General features: G+C 41.9%; 1 protein-coding gene across 1 annotated transcript in view; it reads right to left on the bottom strand.

The window, feature by feature from the left end:
• Nucleotides 1–12,524, bottom strand: part of LOC137326376 (RNA-binding protein Nova-1) — a 221,810-nt gene that overhangs the window by 51,373 nt on the left and 157,913 nt on the right. Inside the window, exon 3 of the mRNA XM_067991384.1 lies at nucleotides 10,350–10,516. Coding sequence (XP_067847485.1) covers nucleotides 10,350–10,516 — 167 coding nt within the window. The remainder of the gene's footprint in view (nucleotides 1–10,349; nucleotides 10,517–12,524) is intronic.

A 12,524-nucleotide genomic window follows, 5' to 3' on the forward strand; every position in this document is an offset into this window, starting at 1 on the left:
TCCCATGCAATAAATTGCAAACAGTCCAAGGTAGCTTACTTTGGCTAATATTTTAGGCATTATTTCCACAATTATTCATCCACAGCCAGCTCATGCCAATGAAGGATAGATGAGATTTACAATGAAGAGCTGGTGTCTAGAGAAATACTGTGTTTTTCACCAATATATTTTAAATTATGAAGCCATTATGATGATTCAATAGGTTCCAATAGGTCATGCCTTTTCAATAATTTTATTGCTACCTACTGTGGCAGATATAGAACAGAACAAATACATAGCCACCTCTGCTTTTTGAGCATGAACAAATATCATGAATAATTCTGAACAAATTCTTTACGTTTAAACAACATTTCTCTGTACACATTTCTGTAAAACTGATTTTCTGAACTGGAGTCACAACTGCAGCAAAATGCTTTATCAATACTAAGTAAATGCCATTAATACATGTTGGCAGTTCAAGGAGTTGTAGGATATCATCTCAGCCAGGACTGTTGGACAGGCCTAGTGGGACTTTCCTTGGTATTGAGTGTAACATTTATTATCATACGTAAAAGAACCCATAAAACATAGGTCCATAACAAAAATATTTACAATAAAGTTAAATACATTGATGCATGGCATGAACAGATTGTATTGTGAATCAATATGCCATATGTCAAATTTACGAACCAGTCTTTAGAAGTTACTTGAGGTCAAGGTTATTTATGATCAATATACCAGTATTCTGAAACAATTCTTGAGTTTTTAAACTCAAAACTGGATTAAATGTTTATTATCTTATTTTGTGTGTTTCAACAGGTCATTTTAAGTTTGGAAAAATTTCATCATCACCACATCTGATATTCTCAGAAATCTACATTCAAGATCATTTTGTTTGCCGCTTTTTGTAAGTTTTTCTTGTGTTGCAGAAATGTTATTTAAACGGCTTAAAGGAAGACTGTCTGCAAAAAATTCCCATTCAGTGAACTCTATAATGGAAAAATAACTTTTCCGAATCCCTTTTTCAATTTAAAATATATTCAGTAAAGTGTAAAATGTCACATCTGTCAACATTGTGCAAATCTTACATATGAAATTTTCATTAGTCAGGCAGCTTTGCATTGAAGATGCAGCTGTACACCAAATATGCAATAGGCCATTTTCATATGGAGCATAAAACACGTTCCATTAACACTTAGAGGGCTTTTATAGTATCGAACCGCTTCAAAGAGTGGTTTTGTGCATTCTGATTTTCACCTGCTAAAGCTGTTTTGTTGACTGGGCTATTTTTACAGCAGCAAGGGTGAAAGAGGCAGCAAAAACAGGGCCACAAGCAGCACGAGTGGCTCAATCAATCCTGTGCTCTCTCCCCTGTCCCATACAGGCAGTGAAGCCATTTCAGCATCACTAACATGTAAAGCAAAACAAAAGAAAATAGAACAAATAAGATGAACAGGATATGGAGAATGAAGAAACATAATGAAAGGCAGAAAAAAGAGAATATGAAAGACAAAAAATAGTTTTCATTACAGCAAAAATATGCAACCCGTAGAGACAGACCTCGCCTTAGACACAAATTTAACGGCAGAAATAAATATTCAACTAAAATAGGAAATTTCCACTCAAAACTAAAAGATGATGACAGCGTGGTTTACTGAAACTCATGCCCACAAAGCTGAAAATAGATAAGATACTGTTGAAATGATTCTTCCTGCTCTTGTGGGTGAACCGTGAAAACAAGTAAGGGAAATGGAACAAAAACAACCAGGGAAGATGGCATTGTGGGGGAAGGGCTGGGTGCACAATCTATAAGGAGTGCAATGGGCCAGTTGCACGATAGGAAAACAATAGCTGCTTTTACACTGCTACTGCTTCATTCAGATTCCATAAGACCAACATCTGTGACCTGGCACCTGTCATTTATATTGCTAAATCCACTCCAATCATCCCTGGGGGCAGATTCACAGATTATATAGTTGCCAACTCTCCTGAATTGTCCAGGAGTCTCCCGAAATGACAAATTAATCTTCCCGGCACTGCTGTGAGCGACCCTGGAGAAAATTGGGAAGTAGGGTTGATGGGTAGTGCCAGTGCCTCAATGAGAAGGAGGCAGAGCTTTAACGGGTGGTGTGCTGCCCAATAGGCACGGGGCAGAGAGAAGTTTCAGTTAGCAGATTTGGCTGCGGTGGAGCCTGTGTGAGCACCGTTCCCAAATAACAGATGTTTGTGTTTTGGCTGCAGTTGTAGCCGTTTTAGAGTAGTACTTGTGGTAACTTTTATATTGCAGTCAGTTCCTTTATCCAATTGCCTCCCCCCATTTCACTGCATCTTTTGAATGGGTTGCCAACCCTTCCAGATTGTCCGGGACTCTCCCAGAATGGAAAATGAATCTCCTGAGCACTGCTGTTAGCAACCCTGGAGAAAAGTAAAGCTTCACACCTGTGGTTTCCACCTGCATACTTTCTTTCCCGCTATTTCAACCACTTTACGATCACCAGGACTCCCCGACCCGCGCTCCCCACCAGGACTCCCCGACCTACTACTTAAAATATTGATGCTCTAAAGACACAACAACACCAGTATTGGAATTGGGAGAGAGAACAAGTCTCAAACAATGATCAATCTGCTCTTCCACACTGATGACATCTCATCTAAACAAAAAGACCCAGATAATGTCATTTGAATTCTCATTGCATGAAAATAGTTACTTAAATTGGGTGGGACTGCGCTCGCCTGGTTCCATTCTTATCTATCCAGTTGTAGCCAGCGAATCACCTGCACTGGCTTCTCTTCCTGCTCCCGCACCGTTTCCTCTGTAGTGCCCCAAGGATCTATCCTTGGCCTCCTCTTATTTCTCATCTACATGCTGCCCCTCGGCGACATCATCTGAAAACATGCCAGATTTCACACGTATGCTGACGACACCCAGCTCTACCTCACCACTACCTCTCTCGACCCCTCCACTGCCTCTCATTTGTCACACTGCTTGTACAAGCAAAAATTTCCTCCAACTAAATATTGGGAGACCGAAGCCACTGTCTCCGTTCCCTAGCCACCGACTTGATCCCTCTCCCTGGCCTCTGTATAAGACTGAACCAGACCATTCGCAACCTTGACGTCCTATTTGATCCTGAGATGAGCTTCCGACGACATATCTGCTCCATCACCAAGACTGCCTTCTTCCACCTCCATAACGCCGGCCGTCTCTGCCCCGCCTCAGCTCATCTGCTGCTGAAACCCTCATCCATGCCTTTGTTACCTCTAGACTGGACTATTCCAATGCTCTCCTGGCTGGCCTCCCATCTTCCACCCTCCATAAACTTGAGCTCATCCAAAACTCTGCTGCCCGTATCCTAACACACACCAAGTCCCGTTCTCCTATCACTCCTGTGCTCGCCGATCTATGTTAATTGTATCCATGTAATTTATATCAATTAGTATTCAGGTGGTGCGTATCAATTGGGGACTCTCTTGTATCCATTTATAAGAGAGCTTATCTAAGGTGTGGGTTGTGCTGATATCTGTAAATAAAGGATTGGAAGCAACTGAAGACCAGGTTCTAGCAATCTATCCTTCACCACCTGGCTATCCAATTTATAACAACCTACATTGGTTCCCGGTCTGGGAATGCCTCGATTTAAAATTCTCATCCTTGTTTTCAAATCCCTCCATCACCTTGCCCCTCCCTATCTCTGTATCCTCCTCCAGCCCTATAACCCTCTGAGATCTCTCTGTTCCTCCAATTCTTGCCTCTAGTGCATCCCCAATTTTAATTCCTCCACTATTACGTGGCCATTCCTTCGGCTGCCTAGGCCCTAAGCTCTGGAATTCCCTCCCTAAACCTCTCTGCCTCTCTCTCCTCCTTTAAGACGCTCCTTAAAACCTACCTTTTTGACCAAGCTTTTGGTCACCTGTCCTAATATCTCCTGATGTGGCTCAGTGTCAAATTTTGTTTAATAACACTCCTGTGAAGCGCCTTGGGGTGTTTTACTACATTAAAGGTGCAATATAAATGGAAGTTGTTGTTGTTAAACTCCCCCCTATGCTATGTACCTGGTTGCACAAAGAAGTAATGATGACTGAGGTCCAAGGTCTGTTGGAGGGAATAAACACGAATTCTTTTTCTCACAGACCAGTATGTAGAAGTGGACATGCCCACTTTGCAGGAGTGTATGTCTAGGGTCCCAAAGTTAAAGATACTGACTATCTGGTGGGATACTTCACTTGACTGAAGTTACTTTTGGCCTGCCTCTTGTTTCAGTATCAACAACGAACTTGGAAATTTTGCTTACAATACCAGCATCCCTGCTACTGGTTTCTGTGTCCTGCTTTTAAACCAAATATCCCTTTCACACCACATTTTAACCCATCACCTATGACACCTTATTTTAGCCATTAATCATCAATGTAGAACCTTGTCAAATGTTTTCTGAAATCCAGGTATAGTACCAACTGAATTTCCCATGTCCACTATATCTGTAACATCTTCAAAAAACACATTCCTAGTTTAGTTAAATGTAATTTCCTTGTGCAGAAGCTGTTGCTGCTATCTCTAACAGTGGGCACCAGCTTTAATGCTTAGCCATGCTTGGGAGGCTGATATATAACACTCGATTAGGGGTTATATCCTAGCTACAAACAACTATGTCTTTTGGGCAGAGTTAGTGGTAGCAATGCTCTCGGATGTCCAGGGGTCTCCTGAAATGGAAGATGAATCTCCCAGGTACAGCTGCTAGCAACCAGAGCTTTGTGCCTGTGGTCTGCACCTGCATACTTCCTTCTACTGCTTGCAGGCATCCTCCAAGTTCTTGAAACTTCTCGCACGAAAGTTGCTAGCGCAAAACCGCGATAAAGACAATCAATTGCACGCCACCCAACCTTTATAAGGGTGAATGCAATAACATTCATAAACTGTGAGCAAGTGTCACGTGATCAAATACCACATGATTGAATGTTGCATGGTCAAACATAATGTGATGTGATCAAACATCCAACCAGGGTTGGCAACCCTACAGATGCAGCTTTGCACTGGTCTACGAGTCTGTCGCTGGGGATAAGGGAGATGACACATCGTTCCCACAGGTCCCACACAGTATAAATGCATCTGCATTCTCTTTAGTATTTTACAATGCATTTAATCCCTTCCTCAAAGAATCTTGTTTTGTGTTGATGTGCCTTGAAGGCCAGTAAGGTTACTATGCACAGAACATTTGTACTTTCAAAACTTACAAAACCACAAATAATACCTTAACTTTCTTAGATAATCTCTTCTTCCAGTCAAATGACTGTGAAACGTGGCTGACTTTTGACACAAGCTGGAGAACTCCTAGCACAAGAATGGGAATGTTTCTACCTCAAGAACAATCTTTTCCATTCAGTTTTATTTTATCATCTGTAAATTGTTGCTGACTAGGAGCAAATCACGTGACAAGAAATTGGTGCTGTGCAGCACAAGTGAAGCGCCAAAGGTATTCCATGATTCACAAGTTTCGAGAACTGGGAGGATGCTTGCAAGCAGCAGAAGGAAGTATGCAGGTGCAGACCACAGGCACAAACAAAAGGCAAAAAATGGCACAGATCCTGGCAAATGGGAAAGATACAAAGAGTCACAAAACAGATAGTAAGAGCTACAAAAAGAGAGTATGAAAAGAAACTTGCAAGGGGTATCAAAACCAATATGAAGAACTTTTATAGTTACATTAGGAAAAAGAGGGTGGTCAGGAGCAGTGTTGGCCCCTTAAAAACTGAAAGTGGGGATATTGTCATTGACAATGGGGAAATGGCGGACATGTTGAACGATTACTTTGCGTCAGTATTTACAGTAGAAAAACAGGATAGCATTCCGGAAATCGCAAGAAAACGAATACTGAATCGGGGACAGGGACTCGATAAAATTAATATAAGTAAAGCAACAGTAATGAAGAAAATAATAGCACTAAAGAGTGACAAATCCCCAGGACCAGATGGTTTCCATACCAGGGTTTTAAAGGAAGTAGGTGAGCACATTGCAGATGCCCTAACTATAATCTTTCAAAGTTCTCTAGATTCAGGAACTGTCCCTCTGGATTGGAAAATTGCACATGTCACTCCGCTTTTTAAGAAAGGAGAGAGAGGGAAACCAGGGAATTATAGGATAGGGTGACTGAACACCTCGAGAATTTTCAGTTAATCAGAGAGAGCCAGCATGGATTTGTGAAAGGCAGGTCGTGCCTGACAAACCTGACTGAATTTTTTGAAGAGGCGACTAAAGTAGTGGACAGGGGAATGTCAATGGATGTTATTTATATGGACTTCCAGAAGGCATTTGATAAGGTCCCACATAAGAGACTGTTAGCTAAGATAGAAGCCCATGGAATCGAGGGAAAAGTACGGACTTGGTTAGGAAGTTGGCTGAGCGAAAGGCGACAGAGAGTAGGGATAATGGGAAGGTACTCACATTGACTAGTGGAGTCCCACAGGGATCTGTCTTGGGGCCTCAATTATTCACAATATTTATTAACGACTTAGATGAAGGCACAGAAAGTCTCATATCTAAGTTTGCCGATGACACGAAGATTGGTGGCATTGTAAGCGGTGTAGATGAAAACATAAAATTACAAAGCGATATTGATAGATTAGGTGAATGGGCAAAACTGTGGCAAATGGAATTCAATGTAGACAAATGTGAGGTCATCCACTTTGGATCAAAAAAGGAAAGAACAGGGTACTTTCTAAATGGTAAAAAGTAAAAAACAGTGGATGTCCAAAGGGACCTCGGGGTTCAGGTACATAGATCATTGAAGTGTCATGAACAGGTGCAGAAAATAATCAAGAAGGCTAATGGAATGCTGGCCTTTATATCTAGAGGACTGGAGTACAAGGGGGCAGAAGTTATGCTGCAGCTATACAAAACTCTGGTTAGACTGCACCTGGAGTACTGTGAGCAGCTCTACCTTCGGAAGGATATATTGGCCTTGGAGGGAGTGTCAAATTTATTTTTAAAAATGCACAATTGATTTAACAGGGCAACCAGTGATGTCAAAGGTGGCAAAGAATATGCTTTAGCACATTCAAGACTATGAAATTAATGATTCTTCAGTGCAAAACAAAAAGTTCCAGGTAGGAATCATTTTCAAAAAGAATGATTACCTCTGGACCAATACTGTACTAAATAGGAATCACATATCTGCAAAATATCTGGTTCCAGTTTCAGAGACAGCAGGGACAATTTTGCAGCAATTGGCCTTCTAGTTTCTAGTTAAGACATAGGGGTAGAGTTTCAACTTTGGGCACAATTGGCAAATTGGGCGCAAATTGTGGTTGAAATTGCACTGTTTATATTACTGTTCAAGTCTCTGCTCAAATGTACTTGCATAATCACAAATGTATTTGCATAATCAAAAATGTAAAATCTTCCATGAACCAGTGCAATCGGTCAACGTATTAGAACGTAATCATTTTTTTTTCTTTGCTTAAAAATATTCATTGATGTGCTTAAGAGTGGTAACCTGGTGCAGTTTTATGAAAATGGGTTTATCACAAAAAATAACCATTTTTAATAAGGGTGTCTAGTCATCCACCTGTGAGGATCCTGATTTTAAATCACTGAAAATGACTTTAAAAACCATTTATTAGTTTCATTAGTGTACACTAGTCAGTTTCTTAGTAAATTAAATATTTTTTAACATGTAAAAACGTTTAAAACATGCCTACTATTGTCTGTGTGCCTATGAAAACGAGCTTAATTTGAAAACCCTCCTCGAACGGGCACAGACGCAATCAGCGGAAACTCGCCATCCTCGTTATTTTGATCTGGAACCGTAGCCGGTTATGTGGGCGGGTCTGGCTTCGGGCGCAATGATTTTTGAACTAACGTTGAAGATCACGGAAATTCGATTTCTGCTTGACGTAACTTACGCTTGATTTTCCGCGTTCTTTTGCATTGATTGGGACGGATTGCGCTGATAAAGGAAACCCTACGCAAAACTGTGGTAAAAGTAATCTTGTAGAATGGTGCGAAGGTAAATAATGTGCTCCTGATGTAATTGTTTCATGAAGAGGTAGTAATTCGACACAGCCATCACTGCTTGGACAGGCAAATGAGAGCCACATTTTGCAACCACCTTCAGCTAGAAGTGCCGAGTGGATGATCCATCTCGGCCTCCTCCCGATATCCCCACCATAACAGAAGCCAGTCTTCAGCCAATTCGATTCACTCCACATGATATCAAGAAATGGCTGAGTGCACTGGATACAGCAAAGGCTATGGGCCCCGACAACATCCCAGCTGTAGTGCTGAAGACTTGTGCTCCAGAACTAGCTGCGCCTCTAGCCAAACTGTTCCAGTACAGTTACAACACTGGCATCTACCTAACAACGTGGAAAATTGCCCAAGTATGTCCTGTCCACAAAAAGCAGGACAAATCCAATCCGGCCAATTACCATGCCATCAGTCTACTCTCAATCATCAGCAAAGTGATGGAAGGTGTCATCGACAGTGCTATCAAGCGGCACTTACTCACCAATAACCAGCTCACTGATGCTCAGTTTGAGTTCCATCAGGAGCTCTCGGCTCCAGACCTCATTACAGCCTTGGTCCAAACATGGACAAAAGAGCTGAATTCCAGAAGTGAGGTGAGACTGACTGTCCTTGACATCAAGGCAGCATTTGACCGAGTGTGGCATCAAGGAGCCCTAGTAAAATTGAAGTCAATGGGAATCAGGGGGAAAACTCTCCAGTACCTAGCACAAAGGAAAATGGTTGTTGGAGGCCAATCATCTCAGCCCCAGGACATTGAGCAGGAGTTCCTCAGGGCAGTATCCTAGACCCAACCATCTTCAGCTGCTTCATCAATGACCTTCCCTCCATCATAAGGTCAGAAATGGGGATGTTCGCTGATGATTGCACAGTGTTCAGTTCCATTCGCAACCCCTCAGATAACGAAGCATTCCGAGCCCGCATGCAGCAAGACCTGGACAACATCCAGGCTTGGGCTGATATGTGGCAAGTAACATTCGCGCCAGACAAGTGCCAGGCAATGACCATCTCCAACAAGAGAGAGTCTAACCACCTCCCCTTGACATTCAACGGCATTACCATCGCTGAATCCCCCACCATCAACATTCTAGGGGTCACCATTGACCAGAAACTTAACTGGACCAGCCACATAAATGCTGTAGCTACAAGAGCAGGTCAGAGGCTGGGTATTCTGCGGCAAGTGATTCACCTCCTGACTCCCCAAAGCCTTTCCACCATCGACAAGGCACAAGTCAGGAGTGTGATGGAATACTCTCCACTTGCCTGGATGAGTGCAGCTCCAACAACATTCAAGAAGCTTGACACTATCCAGGACAAAGCAGCTCGCTTAATTGGCACTCCATCCACCACCCTAAACATTCACTCCCTTCACCACCGGCGCACCGTGGCTGCAGTGTGTACCATCCACAGGATGCAATGCAGCAACTCGCCAAGGCTTCTTCGACAGCACCTCCCAAATCTCTACCACCTAGAAGGATAAGGGCAGCAGGCCCAGGGGAACACCACCACCTGCACGTTTCCCTCCAAGTCACACACCATCCCGACTTGGAAATATATCGCCATTCCTTCATCGTCGCTGGGTCAAAATCCTGGAACTCCCTACCGAACAGCACTGTGGGAGAACCTTCACCACATGGACTGCAGTGGTTCAAGAAGGTGGCTCATCACCACCTTCTCAAGGGCAATTCGGGATGGGCAATAAATGCTGGCCTCGCCAGTGACGCCCACATCCCACGAACGAATAAAAACCATAGAAGTTGCATGGAACTATATTTCCTCTTTTTTGTATAAAAAGTGGTTTCCCTTTTCCCCATGTTGCAGTTAGACAAAATAAAAATGTAAAAGAATTATTTATACAAAAGCATTGCAGACAATCTTCCTTTAACAACATGTTCAGTCAATACAATTATTACACCCTGAAACCTAGTTGAATTAAAACATTAATACAGGTCAAAGAATGCCCATACTAAAAAAGTGGGCAACAAAATTGTTCACCTCATGGCAGAAATGTCCTAGCTTTCTTCCATTTCACGAAACTAAATTAACAATCATTGCACATCAGTAATGAGCACAGCTTTGGGTTGGTGGTGGGAGCTGGCTAAGTCATAGTCATCAATTGATCACACAATCAAAATATGTTGCAGCCAAAAAGGCTTATCTGTTAATTTATTCTTAACTACCATCTTGGTCTTGCATTCTCTTTGATTGAGCTGGCCTGTAGTTTTAAAGTGCCATTGCTCTATTAGCCACCTGACAAGTGGAGTTGTTGCCGCACTCCTCCCCCACCATCAACTGTGCTTGCAAATTCTAATTCAAAATAGCACACTAATACTATACACTATTAGTAACTCACTTGTTTGATACGGTCCGGGTTCACTGTGGTTTGAGGCTGCAGGATGCTAACCGGTTCTGTCTTTGCCATATTCTGAGGCATTTCTCGGATCTTCTCTGCAATGAAGCTGTGAACTGCATTCAGAGCTTCTACTGTTCCCTGGATCAGGCATACCCGCTCTGTTGTTCCTGCAAAGAAAATGTCAAAAAAACATAATAAACATCACTGTGAAAAACAAAGACTAGAAGTCATATCCATGTGCTGGAGAAAATCTGTTCACTTTAATCCTTTCGAGGACATAGGAACATGAGTAGACCATTCAACCCTTGGAACCTGTTCTGCCATTCAATGAGATCATGGCTGATCTGTATCCTAACTCCATTTACCCGCCTTGGCTCCATATATATATATATATATATATACACACATGTGCATAAATATAAAACAACCTTATTGAATTCTTTTGTAAAATAACAGAGAGGATAGATAAAGGATATACAGTAGCTGTGGTTAATATGAATTTTCAAAAAGCATGTGGTACCAAGTACCATATAAGAAATTTTTGCAAGGATAATGCCAAATGGAATTAAAGGGAATGTGGCCACATGGATATAGAGATGGTTGGAGGGCAGAAAGCAAAGGGTATGGATAAAAGCATGTTTCTCAGCCTAGAAAAATGTGGTACGTGATGTTCCACCGGGGTCTGTGTTGGGAATGCTATTATTTACCACACATATAAATGATCTGGACTTAGCAATTGAGAGAACAATATCAAAATTTATCAATGACACCAAATTTGAAGATATGGCAAATTGTGAAAGACTGTTGGGGAACAAAGACAGGCTAGCATGATGGGCAGATAGATGGCAGTTGCAGTTCTATGCAGAGAGATGTGAAGTAATACATTTTGGAAAAATAGGGAAAGGGAATACACTTTAAATGGAAAGATTTTAAACAGAGTACAGGAGCAGAGGGATCTTGGTGTGCCGACAGGACAAACAGGTCATTAAAAAGATACTAGCACAAGGAGATAAGGCTATAAAAAGGGAAACGTAATCCTTGGTTTTATATCTAGCGTGATAGAATACAAAAGCAAAAAGAGATAATGTTGAACTTCTACAAGTTCTTATTTATGTTGCAGTAGGAGTACTGTGTGCTGTTTTATGCAATCTATTATTGGAGGAAAAGGTGCATTGTTGATTTGCTAGGCTGTTACCCAGGCTATGGGGTGACAGTTATGAAGAGAGACTTCAGAAGTTAGGGCATTTTTGCTAGAATTGAGAAAGTTAAGGGATGACTACTGGATGTTTTCAAGAGTATGAATGGTTACGATAAGGCAAATTGTGACAGCTTATTTCCACTCATCAGTGAGACAGTAACAAGAGACACAAATTTAAGATATCACTAAAAGAATTAAAAGGGAATGTTAGACAAAAATTCTTCTGATAATTAGAATGTCAATTTCTCTTGCCACAAATTGTTGTTGAAGTAAAATCCATAGATCCTTTTAAAAGGGAAGTTGTTAGTTGTTTGAAAAAGAAGAATATTAAATGGTATGGGGAATGAGCAGGTGAGTGGTATTGAGTGGTATTAGTCTAAGTAGCTCACTGGGAAAAAGAAACACTGATACCAACTTCATGGGCTGAATAGTCTGTTTCTGTGCTGTAACATTTCATGATGATAGTTGAATCCTGGTCAGAGATCAGGGAATGGAAAGTACTGGGTGAGGTGTGAGCAGAGAACATATGTAAGGCATTGGAGGAAAGCTCCAGCGGAGGCTGGTTCCTGGTTCAATTGTAGGCACAGCAGGTTTTGCTGCAGGGGGTGGGAAGAGGATGTTGGTTGAGGCCAAGGTTTAGGATGAGGTTGGCCGCTGGTTCAAGATCCAATAGGGGCTGGTGTGCGTTAGACGGTCAGGCTGAGAGCTGGGAAGCAGAGCTCAAAGTTGATCTCAGAGCACTTGCCTCTAAATCATGGGTCAAATATGGCTGCTGGAGGACAGGGATAACAATAGCAATGACCAATGGGAAGATGTTATTAAGGAATATCGACTGATAAAAAGGTTTTCAGGAGCAATGACGGTGAGACTTGGCGTTCATGTGCTTCTATGGACTGATCAGATCACACAAAAAGGACGAACAGACACAAAGTGACATTGGACTGAAACATACCGATATAGATTTGGAATTTTCCATG

The sequence above is a fragment of the Heptranchias perlo genome, chromosome 10, assembly GCF_035084215.1.
Source record: "Heptranchias perlo isolate sHepPer1 chromosome 10, sHepPer1.hap1, whole genome shotgun sequence".
NCBI classification, from domain to species: Eukaryota; Metazoa; Chordata; class Chondrichthyes; order Hexanchiformes; family Hexanchidae; genus Heptranchias; species Heptranchias perlo.